Genomic DNA, 21,943 nt, shown 5'->3' on the forward strand with positions numbered 1-21,943 from the left:
ATCTCCCTGACTTCTGCTTAAATCTGGACACACTTTCTTCTCTCAGCTCCCCAGGCTTTTAATGTTTTCCAAGCACTGTTGCTCGCTCCTCTGGGAAGAATCTTGAAAAAGAGCAGGATCTTGCAATGTTCACCCAATATAGACTTTAGCAGAGCAGCTGAGAAAAGCATGCAGGATCTATGGTAGTTTGCCATGCTAGCCTTGCCTACTATTCCAATATAACAGGTGTGTGTATATGACAGGTGTGTCTGTATGCTTTTTTTCTAATTTTTTTTTCTGGCAGGCATTTCATTTTCTGTATTATAGGAGAGCTGTGTGAGTGGCATGGGAACTATTTTCATGCAATTTTCAGATGATATTTGCCCATTAATTTTAGGGTTAATTATCAATCCATAAATTGTGTGTAACTGACATTTTTGCCAACTAACTATCTTCAAACTTGGAGGTGGGGGACAAAGGGGAGAAGCACTTTCCAGTATCTTGCGTTTTTGCCAGGCACAAATGCTGCTGTTTGCTGAGACATGTTGGCATTAGATTTGTGCTCTTTGTTTCTGAGCAATACGGGAGTGACAAGAGATTACGGTAATGGTAGGGGATACTGGCTGCTGCATCAGCAGAGCAGTAAAGTTACTGCTGCTTCTTGACAGTGTGGAGCTGAACACTGCAAGGGGGCGGGGGGTGGGTTCAGGGAAGCTGGCACCAAGCCCCTCACAGCCATTGGGATACAGGGAATTAGTGCAATTGTGAGTCATCAAAATATTAGTGGGTAAAGAAGTGGTGAAAGGCAATGAATTTTCAGGCAGAGAGTCCTGTTCCTGCATGGAGAGAGGAGCTTGCTGTGCTTTGCTGTGCTATGGACTGGCTTTGAATTTCCTTTCCAGATGCTCAGCCAGAGGAGCTGTGCAGCCTTCCCGATACTCAGGAGGTGAGTGTGGACGTGGGGCAGAGGCAGGGATCCGGAATAGGGTCTCACTCTGGTTCTGACTTTCCCAGCAGATTGGTTGTTAGGTGTTTAGTCATTTTGAATATCCCATACTCCCTGTACTTCCCACCTCCCTCACCTTTTTTCCTGCATCACCTTTTCCCTGACTTGCTGAGAAGTTTTGTTTCCTGCACTTAGAAATGAAGTCAGATCATTTAATTTCATGTTCTACCCTCTGCTTTACAATAATAATAACCATAATTTCAATAATCTGCGGATGGGGGCTGAATTTTTAATTGATGTGCTCATTAAAACCTGCATTTTCCTTGGTCTTGTTCTCTCCTGTGGACAAACAAAATGTAAAGCTCCAGTTTCCTAGCACTAGAAGGAAGGCAAGTTCCTTTAATGGAAAGGACACCTTTTCACCTGTTCATCCTTCCTGCATATTAATTTGGGTATCAACAGGTTTTAAAATAAGAATATTACTTTTATACAGGGATGGTAATTAAAATTACACAGATATATGGTGATTTGTGGCAGGGGAATATTTTTTTCCTTCCATAATCTATTAAGAGACTGCATTTTTTTTTTTGTTAATAAGAATCAACCGATAGCCATCTTATTTGGGAGCTCAGATCTGTGTTGTTAGTTGTGGCTTTTCAAATGTCTGAGTAGTGGCCTCAGATAGGACATTTGGACTTTGTTTTTATAAGACATAATCAGCTGGCCCTTGTAGCTTTATTTCATGGCCTTTTTTTTTGCTTCTAATGCCTAGCTTTAACTTACATTTCCATGAGATATACCTTTTCCATATTTAGTCAGAGGACACTGAGTTTGGCTGCCAGATATACTGAACTGCTATGCCATTTAGTAAAAACATATTTTTCTGCAGCAGGTAAAAAAATGGCTTATATCTGGATAGCTTTTTAAGATGTGCTGTTTGTCTAGGCTAGTGAGAAGTTGTTGGACCTCTGAGGTTGTCACTTATATTACAGTGAGAGGATTCTGAACTTGCAGATTTTGGTCACAGTCAGGTTGCAGTCCTGATTTTTATCCCATGGTCTGTGTAAGAAAATTAACAATCAGGTTTGATTTGATTTAGCCCAAGGTCAGTGGGAAACAAGCTTCCGCTCAACTTGTAATATTGTCTCTCTTCTTCTGGGAAGAGGTCAGGGACATTGATTAAGTAACAAAATGCGCATTTGTTGTTTGTTTTCTGGAGCAATATCAACCAGGCAGAAGTGGTTTCTACAGGCTGGAAGGGAATGGGATGGGGAAGCAGCATAAAAATAGATTTTCAGGCTCTGAAAAATGCTCCTACCTAGGAAAATATTACTCCAGGTTCTGAGAGTCACATTTTCCATGTCTCTTTGCCTGCTGTAGGGGGCATCATGTCTGGGAAGAGCACGACATCAAGGACTCTGGCAAGGGAAACCTTACTCTCCTCTTCTGAGCTTACAACAAGTTGGCGTTTATAAACCTGGATCCTTAGCCCAGGAGACCAGGTGTGTAGAGCTGAACTTTTCCGACAATTGCAAACATTTTGATCAGCACGTCGAGACTCTGAAGCCTACTGTAGATTTAGCATCCTTTAGTTAGAGGCGCATTACTGAGTTGATGGAGCATCATTGCTATCTTTTGTAAAGCTTTCTGCAAAGCCAAGTGTGAAACAGAATTTGGACACAGAGCACAGCAGTTAAAAGCATCACTAACTACCTTTGGGGAGAAATCTAAATTAAGATACTTGGATCTTTTTCATTATCCTATCACTCCAGCAAACTGAACCTTTCTCCATAAAGCAGTAATGAATTAGCACTACAACTCAATTACTTCTCTTAGAATTATCCCCAAAATAGGAGAAATGCCATCATCTATGCCCCCACTATACCCTGCACAGTGGAGATTTTTGCATCCCAAGAAGAATGCAAAGAAAGCCAGTCTTAGAAAGTCTTCAGAACGGTTGCTCTGTTGCTAACTAGCTGCCCAGGAATGCAGAGAACAGTAGAAGCTTAGAGAAAAATGCAAGTTTTCTAATATGTTTTTGTGTTTCATTTCAGTGTCTCTGTTTCTACAACCTTATTATAAATGGGTTTCCTAAAAGAGTTGGCAAATGCTGCCTGCAAAATCTTCAGAAAAAACTGATCTTGGCACTTCTAGCACCTGAAAGGAGAGTAAGGCACACAGCAATCAGATAAACATTATCTGTGAGCAACAATGGTTTTCCTCCCTGGAAACTCCTCTAACTGTTCAAATTGCACCCATGCTGTGGGCACAGTGAGCATTTCTAAAGCGATATTATTAGGGGTTATTTTGGGAGGGCTGATTATTTTTGGTGTCTTGGGTAATATTCTAGTTATATTATCAGTAGCCTGTCATAGACACCTTCAGAGTGTAACTCATTACTATATAATTAACCTGGCTGTGGCTGACCTTCTCTTGACTTCCACTGTCCTGCCCTTTTCAGCTACCTTTGAGATTTTGGGTTACTGGGTCTTTGGGAGGATCTTTTGCAACATCTGGGCAGCTGTTGATGTCTTATGCTGCACTGCTTCCATCATGAGTCTGTGTATCATCTCTATAGACAGATACGTTGGGGTGAGCTACCCACTGAGATATCCAAGTATAATGACAGAAAAGAGGGGACTCATGGCTTTGTTGTGCATTTGGGCTTTGTCCGTTGTGATATCCATTGGACCTCTCTTTGGCTGGAAGCAACCAGCTCCAGAAGATGAGACCATCTGTCAAATCACTGAAGAGCCTGGCTATGTGCTGTTCTCTGCTCTTGGCTCCTTCTACCTCCCACTGACCATCATCTTGGTGATGTATTGTCGAGTATATGTGGTGGCCAAAAGGGAAAGCAAAGGCCTGACTTCTGGCTTGAAGACTGAAAAGTCTCATTCTGAAGAAGTGACTCTCCGAATACATCGCAGAAACACCCCAGAAGTGAGTGGAACCCCATCCTGTTCCAAGATGAAACACCACTTCTCTGTGCGTCTCCTTAAGTTCTCCAGGGAAAAGAAAGCAGCCAAGACGCTGGGGATAGTGGTGGGATGCTTCATACTGTGCTGGCTTCCTTTCTTTCTAGTCATGCCTATTGGTAAGTGAAGCAAAACCTCCTGCTTTTTATAACAATTTCTCCAAAGGTAGGGAGATATTTGTGCCCTTACCATTACTTACAGCTGGAAATGGCAGTTGTATGAAAATCCAAACCCGTCACAAAATAGTATTTGTTTCACCAAACTTCTGTCCAAAAATTCTCAAAAAACAATTCTGAAATTCTGATGTCAGAATAAAAGGTTTATTACAGTTAAAAAAAATGTATATTGGGGTATGTAACACAAAATGTTTCACTCCATTTTGGCCTTGTGAAAATTTGTATCTAAATGATTTGTTTTTCCCCATTTTCATCAGCAAATAATCCCCAAATTGTCTAGCTTCACACTGATTGAAAGCAAAGGCAAATGTTGAAATCCTTTGTTAGATAGAAATCTTGACCTCAGGGCAGGCTCAACTCTAGACAGAGAGGTGTAGTTGTGTTTGCGTATGTGTGTACCTGTGCTTCATAGTTTCATAGATTCGTAGAAGTAGGGTTGGAAGGGACCTTGTAGATCGTCAAGTCTGACCCCCTGCCCTGGGCAGGAGAGAAATGACCCCAGACAGGTAGACATCAAGCCTCCTCTTAAAGACCCCCAGGGTAGGAGCCATCACCACCTCCCTTGAAAGTTGGTTCCAGATCCTAGCCGCCCTGACTGTGAAGTAGTGCCTTCGGATGTCTAGTTTAAACCTACTCTCTAACAATTTGTGGCCATTAGTCCTTGTTACCCCGGTTGGTGCTAGGGGGAACAGGGTCTCTCCCAAACCCTGCTGGTCCCCACTGGTGAGCTTACAGATGGCCACCAGGTCCCCCCCTCAGCCTTTGCTTGCAAAGGCTGAACAGGTTCAGGTCCCGTAGCCTCTCTTTGTAGGGTCTGCCCTGCTGTCCCTGGATCATGAGGGTGGCCCTCCTCGGGACCCTCTCCATGTTGTCCACATCCCCCCTGAAGTGCGGCGCCCAGAACTGAACACAGTAGTCCAGCTGCGGCCTGACCAGTGTCGCATAGAGGGGGAGGATCACCTCCTTGGCCCTACTTGAGATGCACCTGTGGATGCACGATAAGGTCCGGTTAGCCCTGCTGACCGTGACCTTGCATTGTCGGCCCATGTTCATCTTGGAGTCAATAATGACCCCAAGATGTCTTTCTGCCACTGTGCTCCTGAGAAGGGAGTTTCCCAGCTTATAAGTGTGCTGCTGGTCTTACTGCCCAAGTGCAGCACCCTGCACTTGTCAGTATTGAAACCCATCCTATTTTCGTTAGCCCACCCCTGTAACCTGTCCAGGTCCTGCTGTAACCTGTCCTTCCCTACTAGCGTGCCCACCTCACCCCAAATCTTGGTATCATCAGTAAATTTAAACAGGCTGCTTTTCACCCTGTTGTCCAAGTCACTAATAAAGAAATTGAACAGTGCGGGCCCAAGGACTGAGCCTGGGGGACTCCACTGCCCACTTCCCTCCAAGTCGAAAAAGACCCATCCACCACCTGAGCATGATCCTTCAGCCAGTTCGCAATCCATCTGACTGTGTAGGCATCAATGCCACAGTCACCTAGTTTTTTGATGAGAATGGGGTGGGAGACAGTGTCAGAGGCCTTGCTGAAGTCCAGAAAGACTACATCCACCGCAACCCCTGCATCCAATGCTTTTGTGACCTGATCGTAGAAGGCTATCAGGTTGGTCTGACAGGATCTGCCCCTAATGAACCCATGCTGGTTGCCCTTGAGCATCATCTCTGCTGCTGGTCTGTCACAGATGTGCTCCTTGATGTTTATAGTCCAGATAGGCAAACTCAGTTTATTTCAAGACTAGATTCTCAGAGGAGCTAAAAGCTTTACATTTTTAGTTACTCAGCACTCATATTGGGTACAGTTTTTCCTATATCTTTGCCAGGCAGCAGCTTCTATTATGCCACTTTTCAAGAGCTGAATATTTCATGTGCATCCAGTGTTAGTGAGACCTAATGGAAATCTGGCCCCTTATTTTGTTGCTGTAAATTTTGTAAATAGGAGTTGAGCTTTTGAAAGGGCTTAATAAAAACCCCACAGCCATAAATAGAAAGGCTGCCATTGACTTGAATGGCATGTAACTTAAACCATCATAAAAATAGTATTTTATCTTTTCTTTATTTTGTTGTCAAATGTGATCTTTTTTTTAAAACTAAGGAATGAGTACAATCCTCCCCCGCCAGTTTAAAAAAAACCCCAAAGTGTTACTAATTGTTTGCTATTTGCAAATGCTAAAATGACAAATGGCTCCAAAATGTTATGGTATAACTTTTAAGAAATGAATCTTAATTTAAGAGACCTCATAAAGCAGCACAAGATTCCAACATAGTATAGCAAAAGGGAAAAAGAGCAAACCACTTTATTCCTGGAAGATTATGGTCATGGTTATATTTATTCTAGTCTTTGGGATCCAAGAGCAAAGTAGGCATGTATAAATTGATTTTTTTTTTGGTTGTTAACTTCTAAAATTGTAAGTTCAATTCATCAGTCATCGAAGTTTAATTTAGAGAAAATCATTATTTAATAGCAATGAATTGCCCTCCAGAAAAATAAGATCCTGAATACGCTATAAATTACTGACTAGTATACTACAGTGCTTTTCTTCCCCTGTCTGGTGATATGTAAAGCCCAATTTTTGCCTCAAAAGGGTTAAACAAGAATTTTGAGGTGTGGTACTTACTATGAAGAATTCAACTGATTTATCATGACTAGTTCTTACTGGGTGATTGCAAACTGCAATTAATTAAAATAAAACAAAACAAAACAAAAAACCTGAAACAAACTTGCTAAATGCTGTTCTCCAGCCTTTGCAGAGTATTATTCTGTTAGTGTGCAACAAAGCATTGAAAATTAGGGCTGTGCAAAATTTTGCCGGCAGTTTTGTTCAGACGCTGTTTCAACTCGTTTCGAACTTGAAACAGCAAAATTGAAATGAAACAGAAAACTTTGAAACAGCATCGAAATGAAACGAGGCAAGTTGAAACATTTTGAAAATTTTGAAAAGTTTTGAGTTTCGAAGCTCAAGCTGGGCTTGCCTGCAGGCAAACAGAAACTAAAGTAAGGAGAGGGAGGGGGAAGGAGGGGGAAGGAGTGCTCTCAGTAGGGCTGTGCAAAACGGCTCTGTTCTGTTTCGACTAGAGTTTCGAGGTTTCAATGGAACAGCATTTTGTTTTGAATTTCATTTTGAGTTGAAACAGCTGTTCTGTTTGACATCGTTGAAACAGTGAGGCTGTTTCGATGCTGTTTCGCTGTTTCACCCATTTGCTACAATGGGGAAGCTCGAAACAGCTTCTCTCATCTGGCAGGCAGATCAAGGCCCAACCCCAGGAGGGCTGCTGGGGCTGTGTCAGTCCTCATGGGGCTGAGGGCCCCTGATCTGCCTGCCAGGTGAGGGAGAGAAGCTGGTGCTACTGCCTGGGACTGGGGAAGGGAACTGAGCCTGATATCTCAGTTCTCCTCCTCAGTGCTAGATCGGGCTGGGGATGGGAAGTCAGCCCAGCTGGGCTGAGTTCCCAACCCCAGTGCAACCATCGTGCTGGGGAAATGAACTCAGCCCAGCTGTCTGGCTGAGTTCGTTTCAACTGGGCTGAACTTGGCTGAAGTTCAGCTGGGCTGAGTTCATTTCCCCAGCGTGATGGTCATGCTGGGGTTGGAAATTCAGCCCAACTGGGCTGAGTTGCCTTCCCTGCCTGAATGTAGGGCTGGGGAGGGAAACTGAGTGATCTGGCTCAGTTCCTTTCTCAAGCCCAATTGCAGCGCTGGGGAGGGGAACTGAGCCAGGGCTCAGTTCCCTTCCCCTGTGCTGTGATCGGCTTCCCACCCCAGCCACGGGAGGCGGGGAGAATCAGGATTGTGCTTCCCGCCTGGCGGAGCCTGGAGCTGCTGGGAGCACAGCCCTGGTTCTCCCCTGTCTCCTACCACCTAGCTGCTGGCTGCTTCAAAACGTTTTGAAAGTTTTGAAATGTTTCAACTAGCCTTGTTTTGTTTTGAGGCTATTTCAAAGCCCTTCATTTCATTTTGATTTAATTGTTTTGAGCTCGAAATGAGTCGAAACAGTGTCAAAACAAAATGGCCAGCAAAATTTCACACAGCCCTAGCTCTCATTATTGACTGTGTAGCTGGCCAGTGACTGTCATCCTTCCCTGAGGTCTCTTCCAATCCCAGTGCTCTGGGGGAGGGATGGACAAACTGCATAAAAGGCAGCAGTGCTTGCACTGCCCTGCTTTCTGCCTTGGTGTCACTTATTGAGCTGTGTGTTCCAGTTTTGCCTGTCAGCAGCTAGAGATGCAGAGCCCCAGAACCCAGACTCCCCTTGCACCAATCTCCTTGACAGCTGGCAGGCTTCATGGTCTCAGCAGGGGCTATCATTCCTGTAGTTTTGACCCTGCTATGGCTTAACACATACATGTGACATGAATTTTTTGCTTTCAAGATTTTGAGGTGAAGTTTCCTTAAAACCCCTGCACCTATCTCCTTGAAACCTGGCAGGCTTCATGCCCTCAGAAGGGGCTACCAATTCTGCAAGTTTTATTCAAATCAGGCCAGAAATGACAAAGTTATAGGCTGTTTTGAGGTTCCCTATTATATCTTATGGGCAAAATGTCGAAACAGCAAAACTGTTTCAACGAAACGAAACAGAACAGCAATTTGAAATCTAAATGAAATTTGAATTGAAATGCTGTTCCATTGAAACACAAGTCAAAATGGAACAGTGCCGTTTTGCACAGCCCTATTGAAAATGTGTTTTCAAACTGATTTTGCATGGCTTCCAAATTGTTACCTAACCTTCAGTTTTGATATTCTAGAAAATTAAATATTACCCTTGAATGGTTTAGTCTCCATTGCTTTCCTTGTGGAAAAGCTATATTCTATAAGAAGCAAGACATCAAGAGGGTTCTGTAGACATTTTTAAAGAAAGATTTAACAGAATCTTATGGAAATTACCCTAAAAATTGACAGGATGAAATGGAACATGATCTCCTTTCTATAGCTTTTTTGATGTTCTCCTATTGAATTCTTGAGTGGGAATATAACTATTACTTACATTGTAGATTAACCAAATTCTAGATTCTAAATTAACTATCACTAGCTATGTTAGCTTTTGCTGCTACATAAATGTCAACGGGTTCAGAATCTTTCTAATTTTGACTTGGGAGATGTCTGCCACTATTGGGAAAGCATTTGAGTAAAAGATTTCATAAGGAGAGTCCCTGAGAGGACAGGCTGCCCTGGGTGTCATTATGTTGGAATGCTGGTTGCCAAGATGTCCTAAACATACCCAAAAAGGGTTCAAGAGACTGCATTACGCACAAGTTTTATTTCATCCCCAAGAGTCATTGCCCAAATAGAGCTGCTCTTGTCGATTCATTTGCTTTAGCGTTAGGAAACCTGTCTCTGTATCTTTGATCCCTTATAAGGGAAGTTTCCTAAGGTTAGTCTGCCTATCTTTATGTGGCTTCTGTGTTATTTTAAAATCACATAGTATGTCTTCTCAAAACCTGTTTGCCCCCTTTGTTAGAAGAAAAAAAAAGGCTAAATAGAAATGCAACACAGAGTAACTTATCTCATGGAAAACCACAGGCACGTCTCAATCCAGACAGAACTTTCCTACCGGTTTTTTATCACAAGCCCCTCCATAGATGAATTTGTATGGGGGTTTTCATCCATGGACCACAGAGCCTTTTCCAAAGGCAAATAAACATAATTATTTTCTACTTTGCAGATGGGGAAACTCAGGTGAAATGAGGGGAAGTGACCTGCCTGGTTTCACAAAGCAGATTAGCAGCAGAGGCAGGCATGAAACTCTGGGGCCTGGTTTTCAGATATGCCGTGAGTTTGCACACCCAGCTGGAGTTGATGGGAATTCTGTGGCTCTTGGAGTTGGCCAGAAAACAAGAATCCTGTTCCATGAAAACTTGCATGGCTTTGGCATTTGTTTTTATTCTGCCTTGAGCCAGAGTCAAGTCTGGGGTGTAGGAGTTGCAGGTTCAGTTCTCTCTGGCCTGCCTCATTCAGAGCAGCGGCTAGACTGTGGGCTTTGTATCCAACATCCCAGATGGGCACACTAATCACTGGGCTCTTGCTGCACAGTGTTTTCTTTGAATCCATCCTGGACCTGAGCTGTCTTCCTAAAGTCAGTTTAATTACATCAGATTCTTTTCCATAAAAAGATTACTTTAAAAAAAAATGGTATTTGCCACTGGAAAATACTAGTATTGTTGTGTTGAGAATGTGTGGACAGCACTCCAGGCACTCTCTACTGAATATCGGTCGCTACTTTTCTGGTTAGGCCTGTACTGATGAAGTGAGCTTTCAAAAATTCCCAGAACTTGCATGTATTAGAAAAATCAAGTTTCTACAAGATGTGGCTTTGCAAGCACCAGGAAATCTCTTTAAGTGGCCAGGTAAGTTCTCTAGAACTGGAGGAAAGCTAAGTTTCTATCAGAAGGGAGCTCAGAGGTACCAGGTACTTACTAGCACTATCAACCCTTAAGGCTTGCTGCCTTTCCGAGCCCCAAGAGCAAAGGGTTTGAACTACATGGGATGCAGCACATTGCTCAGTTAGGCTGCTGTAGAAATGTGTACTGTCCACCTGCTCTTGTTCCACTGTATGCCAATCCTGGAAATGAAGTGGTAAGTCTGCCCTGGGGCATACTTAATATTGCACTCAACACCTGGGTTTCTGATATCTGCCTGGTTCAGGCAAGTCAAGTCATAACCAGGTAAGCTGGAAATCAAGGCTGGGACTCAGGAGTATAACTAGAAAGGCATTTGGCCCGCTCAAAACATGCTGTAAGGGGATGAAGGACGATGGGTGAGGGTGCCAGGAAGAAGCTTTCTTTTTGCTGCCTTAGTAACTAGTGTGTTCATAATGGGTAGCTGGATCAGTTATCACTGCAGGGAGTGGAAGAGAGAAACAGAACCAGAGCACACGTTCCACTCACCAGTTCAGAGTCTGCAAAAATTTAAACCTGTCCAGTCAGCTAAGGAAACCTTTTCTTATCAGCTTCAGCTAGATAGTTAGTAATAATCAGCCACAGGTTGCTCTGTGTTGTCTCAGCTCTTCCAGGAGGAAGAGAGCCATCTGATTCATCTCTGAATGGAGAGGATCCCACAAGAAATAGAAAACACCTAAGCTGAGAGGGTCCTGTTAGGAGGGGGTAGATTTATATAAGGCCTGCTGTGAGGACCTGTTTTGCTCCAGGCAGTTTTAGATGGTTTCTGCTTATGATACAGGGTGCAGAATAGATCATAAACTTCTCTGACTTGGCTGGGATGCTGGCTTGTCAAGCTAGCCATAGAATAGATGTATTTCTTGGTCCATAGTGAGTGGGTATGGATCGCTGTGTTTTTGCTTATATTCCAGATTGCTTTTGTTGGTACAATAGGGAGCAGCAGTGCAATCAAAGAACATTCATAACCTATGGGGAAACTTAGGTAATGTTTAATGGTATAGCTTTTGTTGTAAACAAGCAGGCCTGTAGGGGCCTGTGTTGAATGTAGACTTAGCCTTGTGAGAGAGACCTAAGGGCCTTGACAGAAGGAGGTGACAGGCAAGAGACTTCAAATCACAGGACTTGGGCTCTCAGGGACATGCTGGATGGAAACTGTTCTGCTTCAGTGTCAAGGATATTCAGGTTTCTTTGCTAGTGTTTCCAGAATAGCTGGGCAGGATTTTTTTTTTTTGTCTTGATATCAATTTTCTGAATTCAAGGGACTGCATTTGATTGGACACAGCACTTCATGCAGACAAAACATTTAAGATGTTGGTGCTTGCAGAAATGCTGCATTGTTTATGCAGAACTTTCTTGAAAAAATTTCATAGCAAACCATTGTTTGAGCCTGGAAATGCCCAAGGGAGATGGAGCCATAGCTCCTAGCCTTGGACATTCCCTAGATCCTGCAAAGGAAAACTAGACAAGTTGATCATGATTCCCATGCACCCATCTTTCTCTTGGGGCACTTTTTGCAGGTAGAGTGTGGACAAGTTAGCCCTTTGAATGGATTGCTTTGCTGCTTAGAAACCCTAAAATATTTTCACCGCTTGCCTTGCTCTTGGCACAGGCTGAAGCCTGCTCATAACTACGCCATGAGAACAGCCTACTCCTAGTTATGATTCAGTCCTCAGGAGGTGGTTGGAAAGAAGCTATTCCTATCCACTTGGGTCCCACCACTCTCACATGCCCTTTCTCCATGCCAGGTGTCTCAGTGCCTTCTCTCCCTTAGCGTAAACCTTGGCCTGGTGGACTGTCTTCTCACCCTGACAGTTATCTCTTCTTCCACAATTTAACACCCCATACCTTACAGCTTTTTGTATTTGTCCAAAGGTATGCTGAAATAAAATGACTCCAACCACAAGTATGGAAAGAGGGCTGCCAGGCTGGCATGTACGGAATATATTGTAAACACACTGAAAATGCATGCGTAGCTTTACGTAAACAGATTAAATGAAAGTAACTTTAGATTCCTCGTATGCACATTCATATATCTCACAGCTAGTCACTTCAGTTTCGTGTGTTGCACCAGTTGGTTCTGCCTTAGCTTCTCTGCATTTGTTTACTTCCCTGCCAGTCCTGTTGGCTGCTGATAACCATTTAAAAAACCTTTCGTATCCCTCTGCATGCTGTGGCTAGTCGGTGATTGGTGTTCCAGTGATGCAACAGCACTGAAGCATTCCATTGACATGGACATGAGGCAGGCAAGTGGTGTATAATTAGCAGGGAATCATGGAGTGCGCCTTAATTTACATAAATAGAGATGCAAAGACTCATTTAAGGAAGGATGTTTCTAGAGCTACAGCATGGGACTGATGGTTAGGAGACCTGAATTCTTCCATTCTCACTTCTGCCATGCACTTCCTTAAAAAATGAACTTGGGCAAATTTCTTAACCTACCTCCCTCTGAATTGCCTCATCTGTAAAATGGGCCTATTTCCTAACCTTGCAGAGGCTTCATGCTTCTTAATGTGCTTTGAGATCTGTGCTTGAAAAATGCTATGCAATTCCAAATCCATGCTGATACCTTTTTGTTACTTTAATGACCTGTCACGAAAGCTGACCAGTCCCCATCTGATTATAGTGGGTAGGTCTAATGCTTTTAGAGAATGGTTTGTAGGAGTACAGCCATTTGGGTGCTTACCTAGAAGTCTCAAGGATGAGCTGACTTCCTGATGGAATTTCTGCTTGTGATTCGTCATGCCTCTGAACGGGTTCCTCTTCCTGCTTCTTGTCTCTGCTGAAACCTGGAAAGGAAATACTGGAGCTTGACACAGGTTATAGAAATGAAGACTCATTAACTGTTTACTTTGAACAGGAATATGGGAGCTTGTCTATGGGAGGAATGCTTTTTTGTTGGCTTCTAGGAATTCTGGATGATCTCTGAAGTGTACAATCTGGTTAATTCTGCCTCCTGTTTCTGGTCTACTTCATGCCCATGCTGCTTGTCCTGTCTCATGGGGGCCAACACGATAGTCTGAAGGCATTGATAAACCAGGACAGTGTTAACATGTCCTGCTGTCTTGCAACCTACACTACATCTCTTTCATTAGTCATGCTCCTGGTCATAGGTCCCAACTTCTATTTATGCTAGGGCAGGGGGAACTAGTATGATGGACATGTAGAAATTTTTATGCATTTTGGGTGGCAGCCCTCTTCCCAAGGGGAGCCAGGGCCTTTGGCCCCCACATGTACTTGGCACCTCTGCTCCCGATCCACTGAGTCCATGTGGGCATCAGTGTCCCAATAGGTGGAGTATGAGGGTGCCATTTCAGAACAATGCAGCCCATCAAAGGGAAAATGTAGATGTGATATTTGAGCTAGGGACAGACATTCAAAAAGCCTGAGCCTGAATTGATTCAATCTTTGCAGATTAGCCTAACCTGGCTAGACTGAACTGGTTTGAAAACAGTCAGACATTTTCTCTGGACTGAGGAAATTCAGGCACATGCCTGCAGTGGCTCAGGTTAAAAGTCGGGAGATACTAGAACAGCCCTCTCTTCACTTCCACAGGGCTGAGCTGAGCGGGGTGTGGCTAGGCCCCGGCAGCACTCTCTCATTAGGGAGGTCTGCCTGCATGGTATCAGGCTTTTCCTGGCTGCTAAAGGGGTGGGACTGTTGCCAGCTCCCAGCCCCGGGCTAGCACTCTGAGGCAGGGGTGTGTGTGCAGTGCATGCATCTGTTGATGATACGGAGCTTTTCAATCTCCCTCCCTGCTTCATCATACTGTCTGTAGCAAACTGACAGGCAAGCAAGCCAGCTGGGGGCTGACAGTGATAACAGTCTTTATCACCTGATTAGCAAAACAATGGTATCTCTCAATTACTTCAGACTTATAGTTTCATAGTTTTTAGGGTCAGAAGAGACCTATTAGATCATTGAGTCTGACCCCCTGCCCTAGGCAGGAAAGAGTGCTGGGGTCAGATGACCCCAGCCAGGTGTCTGTCCAATCTCCTTTTGAATATTTCCAAGGAAAGGGACAACACCACCTCCCTTGGAAGCCTATTCCATATTTTGATGACCTTCACTGTAAAGAACTTTTTCTTGATGTCCAGCCTGAATTTGCTCTCTTTTAATGTATGTCCATTGTTTCTAGTTACCCCGATTGTCACCCTGGTAAACATTGTATTCCCCACTTCCTGCTGACCCCCCCCAGTGTGTTTGTAGGCAGCCACAAGATCACCTCTCAGCCTCCTCTTGTGGAGGCTAAAGAGGTTCAGGTCTTCCAAATGGTTCACATAGGGTTTTTTCTGTAGGCCTTTAACCAGACGGGTGGCCCTCCTCTGAACCCTTTCCAGGTTATCCACGTCCCTCCTGAAGTGTGGTAACTAAAACTGGACGTAGTACTTCAGCTGCGGCCTGACCAATGCCGCACAGAGGGGAAGTATCACCTCCCTAGACCTGTTTGTGTTGCACCTACTTATGCAAGAAAGAGTGCGGTTAGCTTTACTTATTACCTCATCACATTGGTGACTCATGTTCATTTTGGAGTCAATTATGACTCTGAGGTTCCTTCTTAAACAGCTTACTGGCTGACTTGTTGATTAGCTCCAAACAGCTCTAAGCAGTCACTGTTTTGTCTTCCTGCCTCGGTGAAATTGGAGATAGACACACACAGACACCTTTTGGCATTAGCTACTACATGCCTAGGGTCCGTGGGCCTAGGGTACATGCTGTGGGAGATGGGAGGGAGGGGATTTCCTGCTTGAGCAGTGTGTGTGTGTGTGGGGGGGGGGGGGTAGGGCAGGGGGAAGCCAGGCAGACCCTGCTGTGTCTGCAGTCTCTGCTGGAGCCTGACACAGCATTAGCTAGCATACCACATGCTGGCTATGGCCCGTGATGTGAGAGAGAAGAGGAAGGGATCCCTGCTTAATCAGCGAGTGGTGAGGGGGCAGGGGAAGCCAGCAGACCCTACTGTAGCTACAAGACTCTGCCGGAGCTCTGGCCGGGGAGCAGAGGGGAGAGACCAACCCTGCTGTGGAGCTGAGAGCTTCACCCAGCCCAGAGAACATGCTGGGGTGCTGAGGGACTCACCAAGGGGTCTGGGACAGACATTGCATAAGCTGGTTTGAGCCAAATCAGTTAAGTCTGATACTACATTCAACCAGGTGTATCTCTAACCAGTTTCAGCCATTCTCAAACTGATTTATGTGCACTGAACATTTGTTTTGTTACAGGTTTAAACCAGTTTCTGATTGCTTAAACTGGTTTATGTGTAATGTCTGTCCGTAGCCTTAAGGGTTCCCAAGAGGCAGGTAAAGCAAGATTAGCCCTGTCCTTTGAAAAATGCTTTGTGATTTCTAGAGGCAAGGGGCTTGTCTGTTTATAGCTGACTCTAGCTTGATTGATTAATACCTGGTTCAAACATGAGTGGAGACATAAAATCTTTATAGGTGAGGAGGGTGAGCCTGGTGTCTCATTCCCCATTACAGAGGCTTGCTTTTGTGGAGTTGCCCTCAAAGTGAAACCCAACTGAAAATTCTGAATATTGTCTGGTTTGAAGTCACCCAAATCCCTTAAACTGAACAGCAGCTTTATGGGAACCACATCCCAAACTTAATGTAGCAGGACAAAGCAAACCATGAGGTTTCATTATGAGAGAGTTTCACACAGCTGTGGCTCTAATCCTGTTCCCATGTCATGCCATGAAATGTCCCATGCTATGAAAAAGCAAGTCAGGTTCCTTTCTGAAATTTATGTTGGTTGTCAGGATGCTACATATTTAACAACATGAACTCAACCTATAGTAAAAGTATTACTGCCAAAGCTTACGCGAAACCATAAAATAACTGCTATCGGTGACTTCCACATTTACTTTGTGTTTTATTTCTCTTGCATAATGTTCTCCAGAAGTTGTCTTCTCTGTTGCATGAAAACTACCCAGTGATGTCATGAAACCTTTTCTCAGTAAAAAGCAGCCAATGAAGACTGGGTTATAATATCCTTTTTGTGGCATTTAGCAGCTTAATAAAAAAATGTGTTTAATGAGCATATCAAAGTCCAGCTATTAGGGCTTTTAACTCTTGAGAATTACTTTTGGTGTAAGGATGCATTGTCACAGACCTCATCCCCTTGAACAAAAGATGTGGCTCTGCATGGAAATACTGGCTCGTGGTGTGGCAAATTTTACATAGTTATACCAACAAAAGCTGCAGTATAGATACAATTATATAGTCCTATCTGAGTTCTGTTCAGAAAACTGGTTCAAACTATACCAGCCAAAAAAACCTTTTCTTTTTTTGGCTTTATAAGCTTCATTATCATAGCTCTTGTCAGGGCTTTTCTGACTATCTTGGTGATACAAACTGGTTGTTTTTTTTGTGAGGGAGGGAGTTGTTTTTTGCTTTTTTTTGCCACGGAATAACTTATTTTGTTGGTTGACAAGGATAGAGTGGGAAGTTTGAGCAAGGGTCAGGTGCTAGAACAAAGGACAGTGAGGTCTCCATACGTCAATGGAGACGTATTTATTTATTTATTTGTGGTGGGCTGGGTGAAAGCAGCTTTCCATTTTGCTCTCCAGGGTGGCAGATAGCTGCAAGAGCCCATAAGGAAGTCAGAAATAACACTTACAGTACTTTCAGCTCTGCTCTCACTCTCCTTTGGGGAGGCAGTAAATTATTTTCCAATCTCCTCCCCTCTCCTACATAATCTGGCAATCTCAAAAAGGAGCACAGTGGAGCTTTCACTCTCTCCCTCTCCCACCTTCTGCCATGAACGGGGCAGGGAATAGCAGGCCCAGGCTTTTCCCTGAGAAGGGCTGTTTTAAAAGAGTAAGAAAGAGAGCTTCCTCCCTGTTATTTTCCCTCTCAGCCAGATAATGGTTTCAACAATCCAGCCCTACACGGTTTTCATATCAGAATATTTTGGATTCTAGACACGAGGGCAGCATTCAGAGCTCAGTTCCTCCATATTAGCATCTCAACATGTTCCCTTAATGACAAAGAAACCAAATTGCTCCTGCAGAGTTGCATGGCAGGAGGTCAGTAAAGGGAAAGCATGTATGCCCTTCACTTTATTGTGTCTCTGTGTAGCTATTGAATAGCAATAGAAAATATGCTGGAAAGGATGACAGCTGGACTATTTTCTTGGCATGTTCCTTAATCACAAGGGGAATCTTTTTCCTTAAGCGTGGTTTGCAAATGTGTCCTTGGTGTTGGGATGAAATCTTGGCCACATTTAAGTTAATGGAAAAATGCCCTTGGACATAAAAGGGACCAAGATTTCACCCCTGAGGTTTAAACTTAAATCTTTACATCCCACTGAATCAGGAAACCTACAAAACAAATTGTAGAGCGGATCCTAGTAGTAACATTTTGACCCAAAAATGGGGGAGGAAATTTTTAAACAACTTCTGCATCTTATGTAGGAGTGACCTAAGCTCTGTCCCTCTGGGTTTCCTATACAATTCACCTGTCAAACAGAAGGCATATCTTTACCACTAAAATATTCTTATCTTGTATATGGATGACTGAGTCACCACACTCATACCTCAAGAGGGCATGAGCCAAGAGGAACATCTTTCTCCTCTGACTGTCTCAAATGTCAGAGTGCTTTTCAGAAAGCATTATGCAGTACAGAAGTTGTGATGTACCAGTCACAAAGAGCTTCAGAATTTTAGTTTAGTTCAGAAGTTGAAGGGACAAATCTTAATAACTCCTCCAGGGGTATAAATGCCAGTGTTGTCAATCCCAGATGTTGAGCTATTCTGAGTCAGACCTCCAAGTTCCAGAAAAAAGTATGAGATTTGGCTTAGAAGTAATGGGATTATTTTAAAAAATGAGCTGATTGTATTCTGAGGCTTTTAGGTGTCAAGCCTTCAAGCTTTTCTTTGAAAACACTAGGGCAGGAAGCTTGCTTAAAAAGAAATGCAAATCCGGATTCTGTCACAATCTGATGACTTCAGAAATTGGGGCTTTAGGAAGAACAGCAACTATTGTAATAAAATTATAAGAGTTGCAACAGTACGACTGAGAGCAATTCTGCTGTAATCATGGGCAGCAGGGGCTACATGGAATTGATTTGTAAGTCAGTTGTGTCACTTCAGATTTATATTGCTATCGATGCAAGCTGACTTTGGCTCCAGGTGTTTCTCTGAACATTTTGAGTCTGCAAATCTGGGCAGTAAATCTAAAACTAACTGGCTTGCTTAGGACATATTTAATATGTTGATGTACAATGCCAGCATTTTAGAGAATTGGACGGATGATAGCACTTCAGAGGAAATCCAAACCCAGACACGAGGCATCTTTGTAGATCTGAACAAAGAGGGCCTTCCTGGTTCTAACACCAGTATCCAACCCAACTTCCCACACAGTCTCAATTTCACCTCAGCGAAACACGAGTCCCACTGTATGCTCCAATCTCAGAATTCAGGATCTGGTTAGAACACATGTTTATACCATTATAACCAGTCTTTATGTCTTCGTTAAAAACAAGTAGAAATGATAAGCAAATGGTGGCTGTGTGCAGTTTGTGTGTTCACTCCGGATCCTAATTTTACAAAGCCAGTGTAACTTAACAGTGTTAATGTTGCCTGTTCAGACCCTCAGACTCTGGTGGCATTTCCAGTTTCAGCTGCATTTTCACTTCCACCCAACTTATCCAAACACCCTTGAAAAGGTGCAGTTTCAGATGCCCATTCTGCCCAAGCAATAGCTTGCTCTTCTGTATGTGTTACACTGATTTCATGGTACAAAAAGCTGAAGTGTTTCCTACTTTTCCATGCTGCTTTGATCATATATTTGTTCCCACGCAAGAGACTTTCCATAAGGATAGAGCTGGGTGAGATGTGCTGGGGACATTAAAAGTACAGATCACAGCTGTGATCCATTCAAAGCCATAATAATAACCACACACACACACACACACACTGTCTTCCATGGCATATTTTCTATGTGACCTGAAAGTCAGTATAGAGAGCGCTCTCAGAATAAAGTTCAGTGAAAATTCTCTAAGCTTGAGGGCAAAGGAAAAGACTATATTTGGTGATTTTTTTTCTGCTGTGTCGATCTTCTCTGGGTGCTCAATCACAGACAACAGCACACCAGTCCTAGTAACCACCCCTAGAGCACTTGACAACAGGGCTGGATTTAAGTAATATGAAGCCCTGAGAAAGCAAACTTAAGAGCTCCTAAATCTCACGCTACTTCTTATGATAGTGGATGGGCTACTACTGTATTAAACGACTGAGAAGATTAGGTTCAATATATGCCATTGTGCTTTTTCCATCAATGCATCCACACTTGATATCAGTACTGATTTTTGAATAAGCCATAAGCAAGCAACTTCGTAACTTCTGATTGGTTTGCAGGGAAGTAAGATTACTTCTTCATGATTGAATTAATACTAAATCTGCAGAACATGCATGGAAAACAGAGCTGTTGGCTCCTCCCACATGTCCCACAAGCTAAAGTCAAAGGCATAAATATAGGAACGCAAGCTTAAAATGAGGGGAAAAAACCTAAATCCTCCCATTCTGGGGTCAAGGAATGACAAAAGTTTAACTGGCAAATTAACTGACAAGGCTTATAATAATGTGTATTTATTTCTTTTGATGGATTGAGTTGTGCTAATAACTCTTACTAAAACTTAGCTGTTTGAATCCAGCCTGCAAGAAAGCCCCATGGGTTCTGTGAATTCTCAGCCTGGTAATGTCTGCAGTTTCAGGAGCTCATGGAACTCTGTCTGTCTTTCCAATATGGGTAGGAAGGGAACCTATAGTCATGGAAAGGTTACATTATATGAAAGACTTTTGGAACTCATGACCTAGCAAATTGAAACCAAGTTGTTATATATTTGCAGTCAGATTTTTTCAATACAACATCATATACAGAAATAAGAACCAGGGAGGCTATGGTGCTGCCATGCAGATGGAGTGAGTCAAATATACTGTGCCAGGCACTGGCACCTTTAAATGCTGTGCTACTCCACACAGGCTGCCTCATAAATTGGTTGCTTCAGGTGGATTAATTAGCATTGCTGAGTATCAGCAACTGTTAGTCTGTCCCATGCATGGCATGATAAATTTGCTGTGTAGACACAGCTTGTGTTAGCTCACTTCACTGATTTATGGGCTTACATTTGGAGAGAGGAGTAGGGCATTATATTTACCAGTAGGCATTGTATGTAGGTAGTCAGTCATACTAGTTTCTAGTTCTGTAGGGTTTGTATCTAGCTTCTGCTAAAAATGTTATTTTGATTCCCTTATTCAAGGACAGGCAGGACAGGGAAATCATGGCAGGAGATTGAATTAATCTTATCAAGACTTCACTTGCTACAGAATCAAAATTACCCTGTTTTTTATGCTCCATTACCCTTTGCTGCATTAAGCATGTTAAAGTGCAAAGGATGGAAGTCCATCACACTTGGCATATTCCTTCCTGTTTCCCTATCAGGAGGGTGTAATCCAGCAGGAGATTTAGGAATGGGTAAAATCTCCCCAGAGAATATAGGATCTGTAAGGAAAGTGCTTGTAGATGGCAGGCAAATGAAATGTCCATCTGTTTTGTGAAGATGTGGGAAAAATAGCCATGCATTCCCTTGGAGTCTAGTTTAATTGGCAGCAGTGTCTTTTAGTTGTAAAAGATGTGCATAATGATAGTAACAGTGGAAACGTCTGATTCACAACCCCAGAAATGGATGTTTATCTAGATCTTGGTAATGGGACTATCCAATACTTACGATCAAAACATCATACCCAAAGCTTTGGGGTGGGTAAATTGTCCAGATGCTAGCTCTGCGATATAACCCTTTCTTGATATTAACAAGGACCAACGCAGTATTTCTGCAACACAAGATACAAACACTCATTCAAGAATGCCCCCTGTCAACCCTGTACTGACAAGTACTACATGTATACAGATGAGAAGCTATTTAGATTTCACTACATAATTTCTCAAGGACTTGGAATAGGTGTGATGCACTGTTTCTTAAGATCTGCTGCAAGTGATTAGTGCTGGTATAAAGGGAATGTGAAATGCTTCTGTTTTGATGCTAGGCAGCTGGCACTCATTTTGCACTGATATACATTATTTTGTGGTTTTAGCCTTCGGATTAAAAAGCCAGTTCTCATTCCCCTTAAATCGACACAACAAGTGACATTCCTTTACAATCCTCACATAACTCTTACCCAGTCTCTGGATACTTATACAACAATAATGAAGTAAACAGGCTAGGGCTTCCTTCACCTCACTCCAAAATTACAATGTGTCATTGACTTCTGGTCCAGTGCATGGAAATGAAAACAACATTTTAGTTTCAAAGTTTGAGTTGCATCTACCATGGGAATGGATGAATTAAAAATAGGGGCTAGAAGCTTCTACAGCCACCAATATTTGCTTACTGTTCACACTATTTGCATGTACGCTGCATTTACACTGTGTCACTCCAAGATAGGAAGTCCCTACACTGATCAACCAAAAAGGCTATAT

General features: G+C 43.1%; 1 protein-coding gene across 1 annotated transcript in view; it reads left to right on the forward strand.

Moving 5' to 3' along the window:
• The first annotated feature begins 694 nt into the window (after positions 1-694).
• The window catches only part of ADRA1A (adrenoceptor alpha 1A), a 29,356-nt gene continuing 8,107 nt past the window's right edge, over positions 695-21,943 (forward strand). The window contains exons 1-2 of the mRNA XM_019482446.2: positions 695-925; positions 2,306-4,019. Of these exons, the coding sequence (XP_019337991.1) occupies positions 3,137-4,019 (883 nt within the window). The 5' untranslated portion in view covers positions 695-925; positions 2,306-3,136. The remainder of the gene's footprint in view (positions 926-2,305; positions 4,020-21,943) is intronic.

This window comes from Alligator mississippiensis, chromosome 7, assembly GCF_030867095.1.
Source record: "Alligator mississippiensis isolate rAllMis1 chromosome 7, rAllMis1, whole genome shotgun sequence".
Taxonomy (NCBI): Eukaryota; Metazoa; Chordata; order Crocodylia; family Alligatoridae; genus Alligator; species Alligator mississippiensis.